At 42.6% G+C, this 23,025-nt stretch overlaps 1 protein-coding gene across 10 annotated transcripts in view; it reads left to right on the plus strand.

Moving 5' to 3' along the window:
* The window catches only part of Atxn2 (ataxin 2), a 97,418-nt gene that overhangs the window by 30,697 nt on the left and 43,696 nt on the right, over positions 1-23,025 (plus strand). For all 10 annotated transcript variants that reach the window (XM_076922727.1, XM_076922717.1, XM_076922723.1 and 7 more), the window contains 4 exons: positions 1,295-1,331; positions 3,228-3,287; positions 3,735-3,806; positions 4,483-4,633. In XM_076922727.1, coding sequence (XP_076778842.1) covers positions 3,261-3,287; positions 3,735-3,806; positions 4,483-4,633 — 250 coding nt within the window. In that variant the 5' untranslated portion in view covers positions 1,295-1,331; positions 3,228-3,260. Of the gene's footprint in view, positions 1-1,294; positions 1,332-3,227; positions 3,288-3,734; positions 3,807-4,482; positions 4,634-23,025 lie in introns of those variants that run through there.

Raw genomic sequence — 23,025 nt, forward strand, 5'->3', positions numbered from 1 at the left:
TCTTGGACCAATCCTCTAAAGTACAAAGGAACAATGGTATTGTTTATTATGATTCAGTTCACTTGAAAATAGTCCACATTACAAGGCACCATTTGATAGCAGGGTCTTATGTTGTTTAATACAGGTTTTGTTTGTCTCTGCAGTGCTGGAAACTGAATTTAGGGCTCAAAAACATAAAGCAAGCATATCTGCCACTGAGCTGTATTCCCAACTTGGTAGCTGAGCTTTGTGTGCTGTGTCTTTTCAAAGGGAGAAGGTTGGTAAGGAAAAGACTTGTTGGACAATTCCTAAATTTTGACAGTGTAGTGTAGGCTAGCCTCAAGTAAGGAAGCTACTGACTCAGCTGGGATTACAGCTGTGGACCACCAGACCTGCGATATCACATGCCAAATCTGACAGAGACACATGTTATTTAGAAGTAAAAGTGTTTAGAATTATTTGATGTTGAAACATTTATTTACTTACTCCATGTGTGTGTTTGTGTTTGTCCCAGCACACATGTAGTGGTCAGAGGACAATTTGTAGAAGTTGATTCTCCTGTAGTATGGCTCCTGGGGATTGAATTCAAGTCTTTAGGCACTTTAGCAAGTGCCTTTACCTTCTGAGCCTTCTGGAAAAGACCTATTTTAACTTGATTTTGGTAGTTTTTCCTGCAGTTATAAACACTTAGCTACTTTTAGAGACGGGGAGAATGAGAGCTGATTGGGGTGTCAGTCAGCCATGTTGATCACAAGCATGTACAATCACTCCTCGCTTCTGAGAGTGCTGTTGCTTTGTGTACCATTGTCCTTCAATGCGCTTATTGGGGTGGGGAGACAAGGTGTACTCTACGGCTCTGGCTGAGTTCACACCACAGCATCCCACTGCCTCAGCCTCTGAAGGGTGAGTGCAGCCACGTACCACTACACCCCGCCAGGCTATCTTCACTCTTCTGTTATGCATTTGTTTTTGTTTATTTATTTTTCAGTCATGGTCTCACTCAGTAGCTCTGGCTGTCCTGGAGTTCACGGTGTAGAGTAGGCTGCCTGCTTCTGTCTCCCTAGAGCTGGGATTGGGTGGATGTGGCACTCTGCCTGCCTCACCTATTTGGTTTTGATAATACAACAGTCTTGTCTTTTCTTCCCTCTTTGTGGTAACACACAGCCACTGAGATTTCCTGTCACACTGCATTAGATGGCCCTTTCACAGTCAGCCTGGCCTGTGTTTGATTAGAATTATAAGATGATATTTATGTACTCTTTAATTTAAATAAAATAAAAATAGAATTTAATAAAACAATATTTAATCTTTGCAGAGGTCGGAACAGTAGCAAAGGACTGCCTCAGCCTACGGTGAGTAACTTTAATGTTGTTTGGAAAAATAGATAAAGTGTGATTTCTAACCATAGATGCAATAATAAAGCAAAGAATTAAATCTTGGCTTGTACTTATTTAGATAATATATAGATAAGTCAGTTTAATACAAAGGTGTTGATCTATGAGTTGTTTTTCAGGAAGGACTCTGAAATATACAATTTTCTGTTAATAGTATTTGTGGCTTATATAATACCAAGTCAAGTGTTTTGATGTTCTAGGACCAGAGTTTGCAAAGTTCTTTGGGCTTTTTGTTAGGATTAATGTGCTGTCTGTTTTAACTTATTTCATTTTTTCTCTTGAAAAACACCTTCTGGTCTGATATTTTTAAACTTTTATCAGTGAAGTTAAAATAGACCCAAAGAGCATGAAGTGCCATAGGAGAAGCTGCCGTTGAGTCATCGTTTTTGTTTGTTTGGTTTGTTGTTGTTGTTTTTTGTTTGTTTGTTTTTGTTTTTTGACAAAACAAATAGGGTTTTCTCTGTGTAATCCTGTCTTGGAACTCCTTCTGTAGACCAGACTGGTCTCAGAGACTTCTGCCTGCTTCTGCCTCCTGATTGCTGAGATTAAAGGTGTAAACCACTACTGCCTACCTGTTTGTTTTTTGGGCACTGGGTCTACTATGTAGTCTTGGCTGGTCTGGAACTTGCTATGTAGACCAGGCTAGTCTCAAACTCATAGAGATCTGGCTGTCACTGAGTTTTGAAACATGGTCTTTATTGCTCAGGCTTTTTTTTTGGGGGGGGGGGGTGTTGAGACAGGGTTTCTCTGTGTAGCCCTGGCTGTCCTGGAACTCACTCTGTAGACCAGGCTGGCCTCAAACTTAGAAATCCTCTGCCCCTGCCTCCCAAGTGCTGGGATTAAAGGCGTGCGCCACCACAGCTGCTCAGGCTATCTTGATGAGAGTCAGGTGGTCGCACCGTTGTATAGTCTGGCCTGGAATAGTTTTGTTGCCTTGATTCATACATGTTGAGAGAAGCTGGTTGTACAAGGTGTACCCTGCTCATCAGGAGATTTACTGCACTCTTTTAGGACATGGGTTGTGAGGTCTTTCCTCGCTACCCAGCTACCCTTGGTGCTCGGGCTCTTGAAGGTGTTAGGGAAGCACTCTGCCATCCAGCTACTCACTAGCCTAGCTGATGTGTGGCTCTGTTGTGGTTTATATTTAGTTTTATTTAGTGTGAGGGTAGTGGGTGCACCATGGTGCAAGCGTGATAGTCAGAGGGCCTCCGTGTGGGGACTGAACTCAGGACATCAGGCTCTTGTGTCTTTACCCACTGAGCCATCTTACCAGTCCTTGTCTTGAGGTGGTGTGTGTGTGTGTGTGTGTGTGTGTGTGTGTGTTTTGAGACAAGGACTTACTTAATATGTATCCTGGCTGGCCTGAAAATTTACTGTATATACTAAGTTAGCCTGGAATTCACATAGATCCACCTGCTTCTGTTTCCAGAATGCTGGAATTAAAGGCCTAGCTGGAACTGTAGGCCTAGCTGTGCCTACAGTTTTAAAAGTTTATAACCCTGCAGCTGATACTTAGGACAACACATTTCTCTACCTGGCAGCTAGCTGTACAAAGCACAGACCCCTTGCAAACATTGATTTGTCTTCTCTAGAGCTTTTTGCTTTCTCATGTGGAGATCTAAGTTTCCTGTTTTTGTTTGTTTTATGTCCTAGTCGTTTTTAGTTGGAATTGTTATTTGATTTAATTGTGTAAAACTCAACCTTTTCTCGTAAGGAAACAATGTGAGTAACCAGCTCTTCCTTTGTGCATTATAATCCAAATATCTTACAGCTAGAGAAGGTTAGCTTTAATAGCTAGGCAAGTACAAAGACCAACTTACAGTAATGTTTTTACATATTTTTTACATATTCCAGATTTCTTTTGATGGAATCTATGCAAATGTGAGGATGGTCCATATACTTACGTCCGTTGTTGTAAGTTACCTGATTATTAGGGATAAACTCCTTGGGGTGGGATATCACATGGAGTTAAAATGTAGATAATTCTCAACCTAATATTATTAGGCTATATGTAATAAAGACAATTTAAAAATTACATTAGAATGCTATTTAGTTAATTATAACTCACAATAAAAATACTCTTGCTAACCCTGTTGCATGTAAAATAGTGTTTATAGCTCCTGGTCTTTTGTGCAATATTTTGTCATCTACAGGTAGTAGGGACAGAAGTGTGTAGCTTTAGGATTTAGTATATACTCACTTTGGAGTTTCCAGTCACGAACCAATAGAGAATTGGGTATAATGTTAATATGCTGAAACTTGATCATTGCCAGTCAATATCCAATGAGACCTTTCAGAAAGTGAAAGACAGACACCGATGCTGGGACTACACTCTTTACTTTTTTAAATTGTATTTTTTAGGGATCAAAGTGTGAAGTACAAGTGAAAAACGGAGGCGTATATGAAGGAGTTTTCAAAACATACAGTCCTAAGGTAATTCTTACTAAGTATTAATTAATTCTTTTTTGTTTTTGTTTTTTCGAGACAGGGTTTCTCTGTGTAGTCCTGGCTGTCCTGGAACTCACTCTGTAGACCAGGCTAGCCTCGAACTCAGAAATCCGCCTGCCTCTGCCTCCCGAGTGCTGGGATTAAAGGCGTGCGCCACCACCGCCCGGCCTAATTAATTCTTTCTATCGCTTCCTGAGAATGTCTTGTCGTAGGCTAAGCTCACTGTGGAGTTGGCAGTTGAGCTCATGAGATAAAGTAAAAATGTTTTTCTGCTCACTGCACTCTCTACCCATTTTTAAAAACCACTTTTTTCTCTCTCTCTAATAGTAAATTCTTACTAGTTAATGACTGGTTTGTAAACTGAAAATATTGTATGTGCTTATGATACTCAGCCATTTTCAGACACTGTGAGCTAGAAGAAAGATGTACCAGACTTACATCTCCACTGTTGACATTAGTGTGTTTCAGATACACCGGAGGAAGAACAACATTTAAATTTGAGGATTTTTGTATTATAGTCTAAACAGGCCATGATTATCAGGTTTTCTCAAGATGCTTACTTTTGCCATAGGCTTTAAAAAGTAAATGGCTTTGATGAGCTAAATAACCCTATAAATACTATTAACCAATGTTTTTAATATTATTAATCTTTTTATTTTAGTGTGATTTGGTACTTGATGCTGCACATGAGAAAAGTACAGAATCCAGTTCGGGGCCAAAACGTGAAGAAATAATGGAGAGCGTTTTGTTCAAATGCTCAGACTTCGTTGTGGTACAGTTTAAAGATACAGACTCCAGTTATGCACGGAGAGGTAGGCGTGGGTGTCCGAGGCTGCCCTAACTAACCCTGGTGTGCTAGGCTCACCCAGCAGCAGCTCCTTAGCACCACACAGACTTGGTCCCCTCACTTCGGACAGGATCTTTCTATGTGGCTCAGGCTGGCCTTGAACTCTTGATTCTCCTGCTTTTGCCTTTCTATGCTGAGATTGTAGGCCTTTGCCTTAAGCCCTGGGAATGAGATTTTCTTTTCTTTTCATTCTTTTATTAGTGGTATTTTCTAGAATAGCTTTTTCTTTTAATCTAATAAAAATGGGAGCTTTTATGTATTTTTGTTAAAATATTTAAAACTTCAGCAGAAAATAACTTAGTACTTTAGAAGCATAAATGCATAATTGCAGCTTGCATTTTTTTTTTTTTTTTTTTAAGATTTACTTATTTTATGTCCACTATTGCTGTCTTCAGACACACCAGAAGAGGGCATCAGATACCATTCCAGATGGTTGTGAGCCACCATGTGGTTGCCGGGAATTGAACTCAGGACCTCTGGAAGAGCAGTCAGTGCACTTAACCGCTGAGCTATCACTCCAGCCTGCAGTTTGCATGTTTTTAGATTTATTTATTTTATGTATCTGAGCATTTTGTCTGAATGTATTTATGTATACCATGGGCATACCTGGTGCTATTGAGGTCAGAAGAAGATGTGGGATCCCTAGGAACTGGAGTTCCTGATGGTTATGAGGCACTATGTGGGTGCTCCTACCTACTGAGCCATCTCTCCAGCCCCAGTATACATTCTGTGAACATAATGTTAGCCAGTAGTAGTTCACACCTGTGAGCCTTGGGTGCAGAGCTCATGATATTGTTGTATCCCACTAGGCCCTGTCTGAGCTGTTTTGTATGCTGGTACTCTGCCCTGTAGCCTTACATGTGCTAGTTAACCCTACTACTGAGCCCCATCCCCAGTTCTGATGCTCTGATGTTGGTTTTGTTGTTTGTTTAGTTGTTCGTTTAGTTGTTCTTAGCCCCTGCTTCCTCCACCCACCCACCCACCCACCCACCCATCCCACCTCCACCTCCACCTCCCTACCCCACTCCCTGCTCCTATCCCAGAACCCCCCCAGACCGGGTCTCACTATGTATTTCTGGCTATTCTGGAACTAACAGAGATCTACCTGCCTTTGCTTCTAGAGTGTTTGGATTAAAAGTATGTTCACTATGCCCTGTGTTTGTTTAGTTTTTAAAGACAGGTTCTCTTGTAGTCAGGACTGGCCTCCATTGATAAAGCTTCTTGTCTCCACTCCCCAGTATTGGGATTGCAGGCGTGTTCCAGCATCTCAGGTCCCTTGTAGTATTAGGGATTAGCCCCAGCCCATGCATACTGGGTGAGCATCACCAGCTGAGCTACATCTCCAGCCTGCTTCTTTATTCCTTATGTATTGGCTCATTTATTATGAGAGAGGAACTTGGCTTTTAAGTAGTTCTGTACCCCAGATTGATCCCTTTATCTCAACCTTTTTGACTCATGGAGTTGGACCGTTGCTTGGCTGTTTGTTTTATGGTTCTTGGGATTATGAATCCTTAGTCTTGAACATGCTATTTTTATTTAAAACTTAAATAGTAAATTGGCGTTTCTTGAATATGGATGAAAAAAAGTAAATATTCTGAGATAGTTTTTGCAGTGCATTTTAAAATTCTTTTTGAAATCAGTGGTTTTATTTTATTACGACATTATGTCTTCATTTCTCAGGTGGCTTAGGATCTCCTGCTAATAAAATACAGATGACAGTAATAGCTTTCAAATGTTCATGGTACTCATATGAGAGGAGAAGGATAGTTTACTGTGTATTAATGGTTTAATTTTTCTTATAAAGATATGAATATTAAAGTAATTTCAGGTATTTTGTAGAAAACCAGTTGTGGAGGGAAGAGGAGTCAGAGGCAGGCAGGTCTGAGTTTGAGGCCAACCTGGTCCTCAGAGTGAGTTCCAAGACCGCCAAGGATACAAAGAAAAACCAAAAAAAAAAAAAAAGTTCCACAGTGGTCGAGTTAATTATACAGTTGTATTTTTCAGTGCTGGGAATACTAAAGATAAGCTCTGCCTGTCTTCAAGAATTTAGGACCCTTGAGCCAGAATTCTCTGCCAGGTGCACATGAAGGCCAGGTTACCTTTGAGTGGTGTTCTTCAGAAGGCATCCGCCTTGTTTTGAGACAAGGTCTCTTGGTAGGACTAGGTGCTCACTGATGAGGCTAGACAGCAAACTTTGGTGAATACCTATCTCTGCCTCCTCAGTTCAGGAGTTATAAACACACAGCTATGCTTGGCTTCTGTATGGATTATAGGGATAGAAGTTGGATCTTGGATCTAAATGCTTCCATGGCACTGAACCCTCTCTTAAGCTCTTGAGTCAGGGTTTGCACGCGCACGTGCGTGCGTGCCTGCGTGTGTGTGTGTGTGTGTGTGTGTGTGTGTGTGTGTGTGTGGAAACATACATTGGTAGAAGTTGCTGTCTTTTGTTTGTTTGTTTTTGTTTTTTGAGACAAGGCTTTTCTGTGTAGCCCTGGCTTTCCTGGAACTCCTTGCTGAGTTTCCTGTGTAGACCAGTCTGGCCTTGATCTAGAGATCCACCTTCCTCTGTCTCCTGAGTGCTAGGATTACCATCTTTTGAGAATGAAGTGCTGCAGTAGGAATTATGCTTATGTATAGAAGTTTCAGTTACTAATTTGTCATGTCTCATTGATCAAATAAAGTAAGGCAATCAATGCTGCATTAAAAGGAGTTGTCTATATTTTAGAGATTTACCTTCTGGCCTTTTAGTTTCTTGGAGTAAAAGAATATAGAGTTGAACCAATGCTTGCTAGTTACAGTTAGATACTTAGGGATGTTTTCCAAATGATCAGTCCTCCTTTTGGTATATTTTAATTTACAAACATCAGCTTGTGGAATGGAAAGTAACTCAGAATTTAAGAGTACTGGCTGCTATTCCAGAGGACCTGGTTTTGATTCCTAACGTCCAAAATGGTAGCTCATAACCATCTGCAACTCCAGTTTCAGAGATACAGCGCCCTCTTCTGGCCTCCTTGGGAACTGCACTCACATGATGCACAGACATAAGCAAGCAACTTTCCCCTCAAACCCCCAAACCAGCCTGCTTGAGGTTCTGCATATGAGGTATATGAGGACTGAGCCCTGGGCCTCTAGTCCTGAGGAGTGACTTAGCTCTGATTCTTGAAGTCACATGCTTTCCGTAACTCAGAGTGGGTTTTGTTTTTTTGTTTTTTTTGTCTCAGAGTTAACCATTATCTTGTAAGGATTTTGCTGTTACACTAATAAGGTAGACCTCGATTAGAGATCGACTAATCCGTGGTAGTTTGACACCAAAGCTTTCTGAATGCAGAAGGAGATGAATTTTTCCTGGGAGCTTCTGTTTTTATCATCATCATTATTATTTTTAACACCACCATCAGAATCTTGAGGTTGTTAGCTAGGCATGGTGACTCTACTTGTTACTCCAGCATTTAGGTTACTGAGGCAGGAGACTGCCATGAGTTCAAGCCAGTAAGATCTTATCTCAAAAACAACAAAAACAAACCAAATCAAAACAAAAAACTCAAAAAACAATGGACAAGGCTGGAGCAATAGTTCAGTGGTTAAGAGCACTGGCTACTCTTCTTGAGGAATTGGGTTCAGGTCTCTGAACCCACAGAAGGGCTTGAAACTGCCTGTAACTTTACTTCTGGGAGAGCTGACAACCCTCAAGGACCAACCATGCACAGATAAACATATAGACAAAACATGCATACACACACACAGACAGACAGACAGACAGACAGACAGACAGACAGACACACACACACACACACACACACACACACACACACACACACACACACACCCTGTGACGGTTTGAATATGGTTGGTCCCAGAAGTGGCACCCTTTGGAGGTATGGCCACCTTGGAGTGGGTGTGGCCTTTTTGGAGGAAGTATGTCACTGTGGGCATGTTTAAGGTCCTCATCCTAGCTGCCTGGAAGCTAGCCTTTTCCTAGCAGCCTTCAAATGAAGATGTAGAACTCTTAGCTCCTCCTGCACTGTGTCTGCCTGGATGTTGCCATGCTTCCTACCACGATAATGGACTGAACCTCTGAATCTGTAAGCCAGCCCCAATGAAATGTTGCTTTGGTCATGGTGTCTCTTTACAGCAATGAAACCCTGAGACACATACCCCCACATTTTTAATTTAAAAAAAATAAAAAGCAAAAAATCCCAGCAGCACCACTGGGGACAAGTGTTTGAGTGGTTTGCATGAGATCCTAGGGTCCATCACCAGTGGAGAAGGGGGAAAGTCGTGGAACAGTCATCTTGAAGCTAGCAGTGCTTTAAGGACTGGTTAGATGGCTCAAAAGTTAAAATGTTTACTGCCAGCCCAGAGTTCCATCCTTGGGACCCACATGGTGGAAGAGAGAACCAGCTCTACAAGTTGTCCCCTGAAAAATAAAACCATTTAAATTCTTGTTTAAAAGGTAAAAACTAGCTGAGAATTGTGGTCTCATCTTTAGCCCTTGGAAGGCAAAAACAGAGCTAGGCAGATTATTCTAAGTTTAAGGCCAGCTTGGTCCACATAGTGAGTTTGAGCATAGCCAAGGTTACATAGTGGAGACTCTAAAAAAAGTTTTTAGTTTTAAATTCTGTATATTGGTATATGCACTCATGGAGGGTATTGGATCCCCTAGACCTGGGGCTAAGGTGGTTGTCCAGTGTGTGCAGGTCTCTGGAACAGCAGCACTTACTGTGGGCCATTGTCTCTTGTCCTCAGGTCAGGGCCCTTGTGGTTTCTGTAAACTTTTTACTGTCATCACAATTTTCTAACGTGGGCATGCTTTTTATCTAGTTGTTACTGGGTAGGAAAACAGATGCGTCTGAGTATGTGGTCAAGTGGTGACAGAGCCCAGTTCTTTAACCCTGACTCCCATCTGTCCTCTGCACTGTGCTGTAGTGATGAGCATTGTGGGGTCCGCTCTTTATTAACATTAAGGACGATATCACAGATAAAGGAAAGGTTAAGCATGGTGGCAGACCCTGTAACCCTGTTTTTGCAGAGGCGGTAGCAGGAAGGTCATACATTTAAGGCCATATCAGGCTATCTCTGGAGTTCTAGGTCAGATTGGTATAAATAACAAGACCCTGTTTCAAAACAACAACAAAACCAACCCAAAACAAAGCCATTGCAGGCAGTGTATATGGTTCAGGTTCCTTTATTCTTTATTTTTTATTTTTTATTTTTCATGTCTGGCTTTTGTAGGGAAAAAGAAAATCATTTTTTTGAGACAGGGTCTCACTATGTAGATTAGGCAGGACTCACCACTCTCTGCTAGCTAAACTACAAGTCAAGTCAGTATGGCTTTTGAACCCTGATACATACTTTATTTTTGTCAATGTGTTGTTTTAAAACTTATTACATGGGCTGAGGAGATGGCTCAGTGGTTAAGAGCACTGACTACTCTTCCAGAGGTCCCGAGTTCAAATCCCAGCAACCACATGGTAGCTCACAACCATCTGTAATGAGATCTGATGCCCTCTTCTGGTGTGTCTGAAGACAGTGACAGTGTGCTCATATACATTAAATAAATAATATATATATTTTTTAACAACTTACTACATGTATATACGTGTGTGCTCGCATACCCTAATGTACATGTGGAGCTCAGAGGACAGGGTGTGGAAGCCTGCTCTCTCCTTCTATGTGGTTCCTGAGACTCCAATTCAAGTGGCTAGGTTTGGTGGCACATACCTTTACCTGCTGAACCTTTGTGGAGGCTTGAGTTCAACATGTTTTAAAAGTCATTGTTCCAGCACTAGCAATTCAAGGCAGGCAGATCTGAGTATGAGGCCATCCTGGTCTATAGAGTGAGTTCCAGGACAGCCAGGGCTACACACTGCAAAACTCTGTTAAACACTGAGCTATCTTCCTCAGCTCCTATTTTTTTTTTAGAGTTATTTATTTATTTTATGTATAATAGTACACCATTGCCCTCTTCAGACACACCAGAAGAGGCCATCAGACCCCATTGCAGATGGCTGTGAGCCACCATGTGGGTGCTGGGAATTGAACTCAGGACCTCTTGAAGAGCAGTCAGTGCTCTTAACCACTGAGCCATCTCTCCAGCCCTCAGCTCCTATTTTTAAAAAGAATTTCTATGGGGGCTGTTAGCAAGCACTGGCTGCTCTTCCTAAGTTCAATTCCCAGCACCCACATGGTGATTCACAACCATCTGTAATGGGATCGGATGCCTTCTTCTTCTTTTTTTTTTTTTTGGTTTTTTCGAGACAGGGTTTCTCTGTGTAGCCCTGGCTGTCCTGGAACTCACTCGGTAGAGCAGGCTGGCCTCGAACTCAGAAATCCGCCTGCCTCTGCCTCCCAAGTGCTGGGATTAAAGGCGTGCGCCACCACTGCCCGGCTGCCTTCTTCTAACATGTATGTATACATGCAGATAAAGCACTCATATACATAAAATAAGTAAATCTTTTAAAAAATAATTTTAACGTACATGGGTTTTTGGCCTCCATATATATATATCTGTATTGTCCGTATGCATGGAGCCCAAGGAGGCCAGAGCAGGGCATTGGATGCCCTGGAACTAGAGTTAGAGGTAGGTGCTGGCTGCTGTGTATGTGCTGTAGTTTGAACAGCAGTCCTCTGATAGAGCCGCTAGTGCTCTTAACTAAAGCACCTCCCCAGCACCACCACACTGAGTCCCTCTAACTCACTCATAGCTAGAACAGGTCATGTGATTTTCTTTCATGAATGTGTAGACAGGGTGGCTTTGGAATAGCTTCTGAAGAGGAATCTGGTCCTGAACTGCGAAGCCTTCTGCCTCACTTCCCGTGTGCTGAGCGCCCAGGTGACTGTCATCAGTCATTGCTGGGAAGAGCAGCCCATAATGGAAACGTAGCTTCTTAAAAAGTAAACTGTTTTAGGTTTGTTTTTATTTTTAAAGGATTTTATACTTTTATTTTTATTTATGTGTATTAGTGTTTGCCTGCATGTATGTATGTTTCTGTACAGCGTCCACAGTGTCCAGAAGAGGATGTTGAATCCCATGGAACTGGAGGTAGAGATTGTTAATAGCCACGAGGTGGGTCCTGGAAAGACAGTGCTTGTCATCTCTCCAGCACTGTGGTCTTTTCTTGATACGGTTCTGCTGCAGACAGATGGGGAGTGCTTGCGTTTTCTGTATGTACAGCCCAGAAGATGCTCAGCCTTAATTGGCTTCTTTGTAGCTTTTCTGCTGTATTCAGCAGACTAGCTGCAAGTGTGAACTTAAGGGATGCTGTCTTCACTCTCATGTCCCCTTAAGAGGAGCTTAGGGACACAAAAGCTGATACTATGTGTCCAGCTCTTAGCTGGGTTCTTGGGATTCAGATTCAGATTCTTATGTGTACAAGGTAAGTGCTGTTACTCACTGAGCCGTCCTTCTAGCCCTAGAGCATGCACACACTTTCTTTCTTTCTTTCTTTCTTTCTTTCTTTCTTTCTTTCTTTCTTTTTTATTTTTTTATACATTTCAGATTTTATCCCCTCATCCCATTCTCCCCACCACCTAGGAATCCCCTATCCCATACCCCCTCCTGCCTCCATAAGGGTGTACCCCCCACCTACCCCCCACTCCCCCATTCCCACTCTCAAATTCCTCCCCGATTGGTGTTCAGCCTTCATGGGACTTAGAGCACTTTCTTGTGTGTGTAATGTCTGTATGTGCTTGTTGGCCTCTGTGTATGTGTGAGTCAGAAGTAGATGTTGGATAAGGTTTTGTCCCCTACCTCCTTTTTTCTTCTTTTTGTTTTTGAGACAGACTCTCTTATTTCCTAGAACCTATGTAGATTAGGCTGGCCCCAAACTCAGAGATCTGCCCGCCTTTGCCTTCTGAATGCTGGGATCAAAGACGTATGGTTTCCTCAGTCATGTCCTATCTTATTTTTGGAACAGGGTTTTTTTTTTTACTGAAGCTGGAGCTCACTGATTGGCTAGAGTGGGTGGCCTGCATCCTAGGGATTTTCCTATCTGCATCCCTAGCACTGAGATTACCGTTGTGCAGCATTTCCTGGGTCCTAGGGTTCAAGCTCAGGTCTTCATGCTTGCTCTGCAAGTGTCTTTCCACTGTGCCTGTCCTCTGCCTTCATGTTTTCCTCTTTTGCCACCTACTTCTAGAACGTGTGCTGGTTGTCTTGGAATGGGACTTGTATCTCTTGCTCTGTTCTTTCCAGTGTGCCTGTCTGATTTGCATTTTTTTGGTTTTGTTTTGTTTTCCTGATCTTCCCATTGCTCCCTCCAAAGGTCTTCCTACATGCTAACCATCAGCTGTCACTGCCTGCTCCCTAGTCCCTAGTGATTAGCAGTCTTGTGTTTGTATTGTTTCCTTTGTTTTGATGACCTCCCTGTGTGTTGGATTTCTATGGCTTCTCTCTTGCTTGTCTCTCATGCTGCCGCTTTACTGCTTTGGGCCTTTGTGTGGTCTTAGCCAGCCAGGATAGTAGGTCAGCAGATGGACACAGTAACACACAAAGTTGGATTATAACAGCACTGTGTTTCTTCATTCCTGTGTTGGCTGCAGCTGCTGTCCTGTTGAGCTGGAGGTCAGTCTTAATGACAGACAGCAGGCCTTGCATATACACCTCATCTGGCCTTTGACAGGGAAACTTGTCAACCCTTAGCCAAAAACCATCCTTTCTTCTGCATTGGAGCTATTCAGACTGATGTTTTAGAAGAGCACCATGCTGTTCTGGTTTGCTGCAGTAGCAGAACATGCTTTATGTCCCATCTCATATTCAACGCTGATGCTTGGCTCATGTGTCGTCTCATTCAGCTTCTTATTATGTGTACATGTGTCGTCTCATTCAGCTTCTTATTATGACCACTCTAGTGGAAGCAGTCAAAGAACTTGTTTACGAGATGCCACATGCAGTAAGAAGTAATGAGCAGGTGGTTTATTGGGATGACCTCCGGAGTAACTGCAGCTACTCACTGCCCCTCTGCAGACTTGATTCTCTTTCTCTGTCTTTGTGGAAGGAACAACTAAACCCACTTCTCCATTTGTTTCCCCACAGCATTCCCACCCCTCCCCAATTTTTCATTTGGCATTTACTTATCTTAAGTGTGTGTGGTTGGTGAGCGTGTGTGTTACTGTGTAGAGGGCTCTGGGTGTTGAACTCAGCTTGTTAGCCATGGGGCATCATCTTGGGCTTTTGTACCACTTGTTTCTAAACTCTACACTCTTCATGCTACTGATTCCTTCAAATCTGACTGCAAAGTATTCAAGTCCCCTTTCCCTGCAAAGAGCCCCCTTCCCCATACATACAGTCCTACCTGAGGCCACATGGAGCCTCTATTTTACAGATCCTTTTGGGCTCTTTCAGACTCTCATGCCACATTTGAGGCTGTTCAGATTTACCAGTTTCTTCATTTGCTTTCCTGAATAGATCATGTGTTTTGTGACTCATTCCTGGCTTGTTCCTCCATCTTCCACACTGCTCTCTTACATGCTTGTGTTCTCCTGGCCTCATGGCTCATGTGAACCCCTCCCTGGTGCCCGGGCTATTGCCCTTAGGCCAGGCTGTTTGAGGGTGATGTTTTTCTCAGTAAGTCTGAGGTCTTAAATCTGAGTAATGTCTTTATTTTTTGTTTTATTTTTCTTAGACAAGACCTCATTCTGTAGTCCAGGCTATTCTTGAATTTGCTGTGAACTCTTGGCAGTTCTCTTGTCTGAGCCTCCTCAGTAGTAGGATTACAGGCATGAAGCACTTTGTTTGTTTGACTTTTAATCTTTAAAACATTCTCATTATCTACCAGTGTCTTGCTTGGCACATAGCAAATGGGCTCGTAATGTCATTGAATGCATGATATTTAGTATTCTGAAACATTTTTAAAGAACCACAATTCTGTATGAAGACTAGGAAGTTGGGCTGGGGAGATGACCCAGTGACCTGTAGTGCATGCTGCAGCACTATGGAAACCTCAGTCTGGACCCCTTCAGCAGTGTAACAAGCCAGGCGGGGTCCAGCACTGTAGGGTGAGACAGAAAGATTGCTGGACTTTGCTGGCCTCTAATCTAGTGGAGAAAACACCAAGTCCCAGATGTAGGGAGGGACTCTGCTTCAGAGGAAGAGGCTGGGTCACTCATGAGGATGAGTGACATGGTGCTGCTTGTTAGCTTGTGCAGGAGTGTGCGCCTCCGTACACGTGCTCACACCCATACACCCCTAAAGTAAATGAAACTAGCCAAAGATGGCTAGAGCGCTCGAAAGCTACAAATGTCCTGCTATGTTCTTGTCACTCTGCTTAAAGCTCTGGACAGCACAGCCATAAAGATGTAGGGTTTTGAAAACCTTTGTGAAGCTTCCTTACTCTATGGAACTAAAGACAAACTTATATATTTAAATACCACTCTAGACAAATACAGACACTTGTGGAGACAGTCATACAAATGGAAAGGATTTCCTAAAGTTATTTCCAGATATTCAGAAAATACAGAAGTTGTCTCGTGTATTTTTCGTGCATATGCCCAGATGTTGTGTGACATGATACACATCAGCAGACCATGGTAATGATGGTCACAGCACTCTGAGGTTTATGAACTAATGAGTCTCACTGGGGTTCCTAGGCGTGAGAGTACTTAAAAGGATTCGGGGTAACTCAAAAGCAGCTCCACCCCAGAAACCCACCCCAACATGGGCAATAAGGTGAATACTGCAACCCTGGGGTGTTCTGTGCAGCTGACAAGCAAACCTGCTTAGCAGTTTTTGACTTTGTATACTGTTAGTAGGGCCCTCAGGAATCTTTTTTTTTTTCTTTTTTTTCTTTCTTTTCTTTTCTTTCTTTTTTTTTTTTTTTTTGGTTTTTGGAGACAGGGTTTCTCTGTGTAGCCCTGGCTGTCCTGGAACTCACTCTGTAGACCAGGCTGGCCTCGAACTCAGAAATCCACCTGCCTCTGCCTCCCAAGTGCTGGGAATAAAGGCATGCACCACCACCGCCCGGCTAGCCCTCAGGAATCTTGCAAGTCCTCATCCCCGTTTCCCCCCCCCCATGTCTAACTGTCATAGTAAATGTTCTGTCTCTGAAGAGACACCATGACCATGCCAGTTCTTATAAAAGAAAGTAACATTTAATTGGAGTTTGCTTATAGTTTCAAAGTTTAGTCCGTTATCATCATGGTGGGGAGCCTGGCAACACTCAGGCAGACAAGGTGCCAGAGAAGTAGCTGAGAGGTCTGCTATCAGGAGCCATTAGCAGCAGGCAAAGACTGACACCAGGCCTGGCGTGTCCCATCCCCACATGACCTTTTGTTTACTGGTCTGCGAAGACCCCCTTTCTCGTGTGTGTGTGTGTGTGTGTGTGTGTGTGTGTGTGTGTGTGTGTGTGTGTGATGTTGGCAGGTGTAGAGCCTGCTGTGTAGCAGCAGGTCAGAGCATTGAAAACAAGAAAGGTTTCAAAGGGCCTGGCAGTGCTTCCCTGTAATCCTGCCCAGGAGCCGAGGCAGGAGGGTGGAGAGTGCTGTTTAGTACTAGTAAGAGTAAGGTGGCCTGATTGGGTTCTGATATATTTCATTTTTAAAAAATTTATATTTATCAATTATGTACGTGGGCCTGGGTGCTATGGCATCTGTATAGATGTCAGAGGACAGCGTGTGGAAACCAATTCTCTATTATGTGAGTGCCCTGCAGCAATACAAATTGTATTGTGTGGTGGCCGGTACCTTTAACCACTGAGCTATCTTACTGGGGTGTATATCTGTGTCTGGTCCCCATCCCCATAGGCTCTCCTATAATCCAGGCTACTTGCTGTGTAGCCAGGGATGGTCTTGAGCTTCTGATCCTGACTCCACTACCATGGACATTCCAGGGGTCCACTACAACCACAGCCTGCTGCTCAGTGCTGTAAGTCCACCCAAGGGGTTTCTGTATGATGGACAGGACTTTGCTAGCTCAGCATTACCCACTTGCGTTTCTCTGATTGGGTGCAGTGCCCAGCCTTGCAAAAAACAATAATACTAAATAAATGAAAACATTATTGTTGGGCCATGGTGGCACACGCCTTTAATCCCAGCACTTGGGAGGCAGAGGCAGGTGGATTTCTGAGTTCGAGGCCAGCCTGGTCTACAGAGTGAGTTCCTGGACAGCCAGGGCTACACAGAGAAACCCTGTCTTGAAAAATAAACAAACAAACAAAAAAATAAAACCAAAAAAACATTATTAAAGTAGATTTTGTAAATTGAAGATTTTTAACAACATTTTTATTGATATATTTAATATTGTAGCGTGTGGTCAGTTCTCAGTGATCCTATGATTTCTGAAGAGAAGAGCATCATTTTTGTATATTGATGTGATGCTAATAATAAAGTTCTGCACTTCCATGAATTAACGAAGAGGAAAATGTTGTCTTCCATAGCAACAGGGAGGACCTGCCTTCCCAGACATGAAAGTGCTGTAGAGTTCAGTATTGTAGTGACAGAGAATAAAAAACCCCAGACAGACTCAATTCGTGTCTCAGTCTGTGTGTGCACAGTAAAGGTAAGGCTTCACGTCTAGACAAGCATGCCATTGGCCAGCAGTATTGGATAGCACTTAGGAGAGATGAGCTTTCTGTTTCCCATGATTTCAGCACAGTATAGTGTAAGACAGCAATGAGGTGCAGATATATGCTACAGCATACCTGGCATTTGAATTATTTGAGAGAGAAGTGCATGTGCATGTGCTTGGTTGGTGACATATTGGGAAGAAAGACCTTAGTTAAGAATCTCTTCCAGGCCGGGTGGTGGTGGCGCACGCCTTTAATCCCAGCACTTGGGAGGCAGAGCCAGGCGGATTTCTGAGTTTGAGGCTAGCCTGGTCTACAGAGTGAGTTCCAGGTCAGCCAGAGCTACACAGAGAAACCTTGTCTCGAAAAACAAAACAAAACAAAACAAAAAAAAAAAAAAAAAAAAAAAAAGAATATCTTCCATCAGTTTGGCTCTTAGATGTCTCTATGGGGCATTTTAAAGAAAGATTTATTTATTTTATGTATGTGAGTACACTGTCACTGTCTTCAGACACACCAGAAGAGGGCATTAGATCCATTACAGATGGTTGTGAACCACCATGTGGTTGCTGGGAATTGAACTCAGGACCTCTGAAGAGCAGTCAGTGCTGTTAGCCCCTGAGCCATCTCTCTAACCACACTTTTTTTTTTTTTATTGCTGATTGGAGGAGGATCAATCCCTCTCTTTGGAAGTGGGATCTCTGGACAGGTGGCTGGACTGTGTAAGGGCAGCAGACTGTAAGCCCAGAATCAGAGCGGCAGGCGGCATTCCATCAAGGTGTCTGCTTCAAGCTCTTGCCTTGAATTCCTACCTTGGCTTTCCTTTAGGATGGTCTGTGATCTATGGGTGGAACCAAGACACTTTGAAGTAGCAAATTGTATTTTTTAAAGAAAACAGCATATTGGTGTTTGCTCTTTCAGATTGATTCTTTCCAGACACTTTTAAATGGTTCCCACATCAAGTCCTAAAAAGAGTAATATGGGAGATGGTAAGATGGCTCAGCTGGTAGAGGCATACAGCACTAAGCCTAAGGACCTGAGCTCAGTCCCTGAGACTGCACGGTAGATGGAGAGACGTGCTCCAGGGTTTGTGTATTTACCTGCTCCCACCACCTGCCTTAGAGATGCATAAGCTTAAAGTGTAGTGTATTTCTATCTTACTGTGGATAAAATGATTTGGTTGGTGTCAGTTGCTTTGCTTTGCTTCTGGCCATAAGCTTATAGGATCTGTGGTTCTTTAACCCTGTGAGGTGGCAGCTGCAGAAGGCCCCCTGTTTCCTTAGAGCGAGTACACTGCCTAGGTGGTGCTTCCTTAGGCTGCCTTCCCTGTGCTTGGAGTGCAGTGCTGCTGCTGTCCAGCTATGCCTTTTTTAAAAGAATTTTTTTTTTTTAAGATGTATTGTGTATATGTTTGTGTTCCTGTATGAAGCCAGTGTGGAATCTCCCAGAGCTAGAGTTAGAGGAGATTGTAAAACTGTCAGATGTGAACGTGGGAGCTGAGCTCATGCCTCTGAAAGTGTATTGGGTGCTCTTCACCATGGATCATGTCCCCAGCCCCGGCTCTGAACTTTAGAAGCTAGTATTCCAGACCAAGGTCTTATGTCTCCGCCAACCCTTCTGGTCATTTTCTTCCTAGAGTTCTTATCTCTTCATTGTGTGATCACAATAAAAGAATAAGTGTTGTTCTGGCCAATATTATTATGTTGTAAGCTAAGGCTCAAGGCATTTTCCTCATGGTTAGGTTGTGAATGGATCTTGGCAAAGAAGGACCCACGATTTCTCCTCATGTGTTTTGGTTGGTTTCTTTCTGCTATGATGAACCTAATAGAAGCAGTTTACAGGGGATTCTTTAGCCTGACTCATGGTTTCAGAGCCTACAGGATGTGGTTCCTTGGTTCCATGAGTTTTGAAGAACAGTAGGTTGTGTGGTGTCTGAGGGCCTCACCTCTAGGAGGCAGAAGGAAAGCAAAAGGGACCAACCAGGGCAACATACAGGTCAAGGATGCAAATACTGTAAATGCATCAAGGAGTTAACTGGCTAACTTCCAGTCCTCAGGAGAGAACTCTCTCAGGAAATGGACTTGCAGACACTTATATACTGTACAAAGACAATGTACAGAGACACTTATACCACAATGGTATTTCTTAATGTAGTCAGTTCATTATCTAGACAAACCCTGGAAGCTGTCAGAAGCTATCCCATTTGAATCTGTACAGCTGTAATCCTGTCTATTTCTGCATAACGAAATGTCATTTCCCTAGTGTTCTTTGTGTCTACTACAAAATTTGATTTCATGTGTTTATCATTTTAAGAAATTAGTCGTTTGAAGCTTGTTGTTTTGAAGTTTTTTCTTTGGGAACAGATCTGTGCTGTATAGCCTAGGGTAACATAGGGCTCCAGTTTCTTCCCTGCCGCCTGTCAGGTGCTGGGGTATGGTTCACTGCCATGCCCTGCAATTAGTTAGTCTCTCTTTTTTCTTCTCCCTTTTTTTCTGCTCCCCTTCTTTTTTCTTCTTGAAATTATATATTTTGATATAGGGTCTCTATGTATTCCTGGTTAGTCTGAACTTGCTATATATACCAGACTGGCCTACTTCTGCCTCCTAAGTGCTGGGATACCATGCTATCAAGAGTTTCTTTTTTTCCCCTTCTTTCCTTCGTTTGTTCTTTTTTTAATTTTATTTTATTTTAAAAGAATTATTTACTTGTTTTATGTATAAGAATACACTGTATCTGCCTTCACGAGAAGAGGACATCAGATCCCATTACAGATGGTTGTGAGCCACCATGTGGTTGCTGGGCATTTAACTCAGGACCTCTGGAAGAGCAGTCAGTGCTCTTAGCCACTGAGCCATCTCTCCAGCTCCTCTTTTTTGAGTTTTGATTTCTCTAAACAGCGTTTCTCTGTGGCTTTCCTGGAACTCACTCTGTAGACCAAGCTGGCCTTGAACTTTCCCAGCTTTTAAAATTAGTTTTTTTGGCTTTAGCAAAAATTATATCCCCCTCCCCCGCCAAAGTCCCATTCAGTTGTTTTTCTTTGGTTCCTTACCTATGAAAGTTTAGTGTGTGAAGGCTTTTATTCCTGTTCTTTTGTGGTTTGTATGCTTATGTTTTTGTTTATCTGAGACAAGGTCTTATTATCTAGCCCTGGCTGGCCTGGAACATGCTATATAGACCAGGCTACCCTCAAACTCAAAGAGTTCTATCTGCCTCTGCCGCTCTGCCCTTCAAGTGCTGGAATTAAAGGTATGTGCCATCACACCTAGGTATTTTACCTTATCTTATTTGACTTGATTTTGAAATAGGGTATGTGTGAAGTCCCTGCTACCCTGGAACTCTCTAAGTAGATTAGACTGGGCTCTTTTTTTTTTTTTTTTTTTTTTTTTACCTTTATATTTACATATATGATTTATTTGTGTGTCTGCCACATGTGTGGGTTTCTATGGAGGCCAGAAGAGAGCATTGGCTCCTGGAGCTAAAAGTTACAAGAGGTTCTGGGTGTCTTTGTGGGTGCTGGGATCTGAGCACAGCCTTTTGAAAGAGAACCAGACTCTTAACTGCTAAGCTTCTCTCTCGAGCCCTGAAACTGACTGCTCTTATGGCGGACTTTAACTTAGTTGTTGATATGTGGATAGGCACGGCAAGCGTCATCTGTTACAGAGACTGTCTTCCTAGGAAAGTATCTTAGTTCCTTTCCTGAAAGTGAAGCTAACACAGAAGTCAGGGGATGTGAAGCTGTGGAGAAGGCTGAATGGTTAAGAGCACTTGCTCATCTTGTAGAAAACCCAGATCTGCTCCCACTACGCAAATGCTTCTTCGTCCCTCTCTAACTCCAGTTCCAGGGGATTTGATGTCCTCTTGTGGGCTCTGCAGGTGCAGCAAGTATACATGTGGGCAAAACACTCAAACATATAAACATATTTTTAAAAATATCTTTTAAAAATAATAAATGAATTTCTGATTATGCTTTGTTGTGCCCTGTGCTTGGTTCTATTCAGAGCTGTGGTGTCTTGTTACTATGCCAGTGTAGTAAGTTGAATTTAAACTTTTTTTGGATTTATTTTACATGTATGAGTTTGCCTGTGTGTGTATACCTTGTGTTCTTGAGGTCAGAAGAGGGCATTGATAATACCTGGAACTAGTTATAGATGGCTGTCTCTATATGGGTGCTGGGACTTGAACCCAGGTCCTCTGAAAGAGAAACAAGTACTAGTCCTAAAAAACGATACTCATATACTTTTTTTTTTTTAAAACACAGTCTCACTGTGTAGCTCTGGCTGGCCTTGAATTCAAATACATTCCACCACCACACCTTAAAGGCACGTGGCTCCCACAGCTGCCAACTTCATATGCTTTAGGGCATTTACAGTAGACTTCTTGTCAGTGTTCTTCTGTTACCCTCCAGCAGTGATGGCCTTCTTGAGCTTATCTCATCTGCCCTATTTATCCTTGGGTTTGCTTTCTAACAAAGAGCCCAATACTCCAGAGAGTGATAGGCAGACTTTCAAAACCAAATCAAACCTGTCCACTTTAGACTCCTGAGCTTTTTTGCTCACACTACTTTCAGTGCTCACACGAGTCACTCTTCAGCTCGGCATTTTATTATTAGTTTGCTAAATTAGCCTCCATAATGTAGTTGATGAAGCTGGCATGGTTTCTGTGGGCTAAGGAGAATGAGGTTTTCCTGGAGCCTCAGACAACTCTTCCTCTTGACTTCTGTGGCACCTGAGGAGATGTTTGGAGAAGCAGTGGTCTGCTGTGGGCATAGCTAGCTGTCCTAGGCCATAACAGTTTTCTGTTTACAGAAATAAAGATGTGTCCCTCTTTAGTCCTTATTGCATAATCATTTCTCCAGATGATTTCGTAATCTTTAGAACCAAATCAAAAGCAGTGATTTATTATTTTTTTTCTATAGGCATATCGTTGCAGACAAAGACTACATTTTATTTATCATTCAGTTCTGGGAAACATAAGAAATCTAAAAATGTTATTTTTGGTAGCATGATATTTTTTTGTGGTATCAGATTGTTTCTAGACATCTTGATGCATTTTTTTTTAAAGGACGTATTTAATGTTTTGTTTTATATGTGTATGCTTTTGCTTGCATGCCTCTATACACAGCATGTATATGGCTAGTACCCATAGAGGCCAGGAGAGGGCATTTAGTTCCCCTATAACTGAGATTAACAGAAGATTGTGAGCTGCCTTCTCAGTGCTGAGAATCAAACCCACATCCTCTGCAAGAACAGCAAATGCTCTTAACTGCTGAGCCATTTCTCCAGCCCCCCATAATACACTTTAGACAATAAAAACAAACTTTAAAGTGTTAGATTTGAAAAGTAAGCCCAGCACATGTAATTCTTTCTTTACTAAGAAGCATTATAACATGTGTGCATAGCTGTTTGAGGGTTAAACTTTTCCTTAGTGTATTTATATGTGCGTGGGTGACCTTTAAACTACAACTGTACATTCAGTGTGTTCACTGTGAAGGAATGCATGGAAGTAGCCTAGCTACTTCCTAGTTTGGAGTTCTAGGATTACAAGATCCCTAAAGATCACACATATACAACCCCTTCTAGAGCATGCTGTGGAAACGACCCTTTTGCAGGCACCAGTGAGTTAGCCCCTGTGGGTGTCAGTATTCTGGAGGCAGTCAGACATGATCCTCTGAAAGTGTAGCATCCTGTTATATTATGGTAGGAAGTTTGTTGTCTTCGACTGTTTGTTTAGACTTGGTATTTGGGTGGCTCTTAGTCTCTGGGTTTGCTGTGATGCCTGTCCTGCTCCCCAGAAAGTTGTGACACATTGGTGTCCTCACTATTGTTGTTTAGGGGGATGTCTCCATCTGCTAGTGAGT

This window comes from Arvicanthis niloticus, chromosome 24 (assembly GCF_011762505.2).
Source record: "Arvicanthis niloticus isolate mArvNil1 chromosome 24, mArvNil1.pat.X, whole genome shotgun sequence".
NCBI lineage: Eukaryota > Metazoa > Chordata > Mammalia > Rodentia > Muridae > Arvicanthis > Arvicanthis niloticus.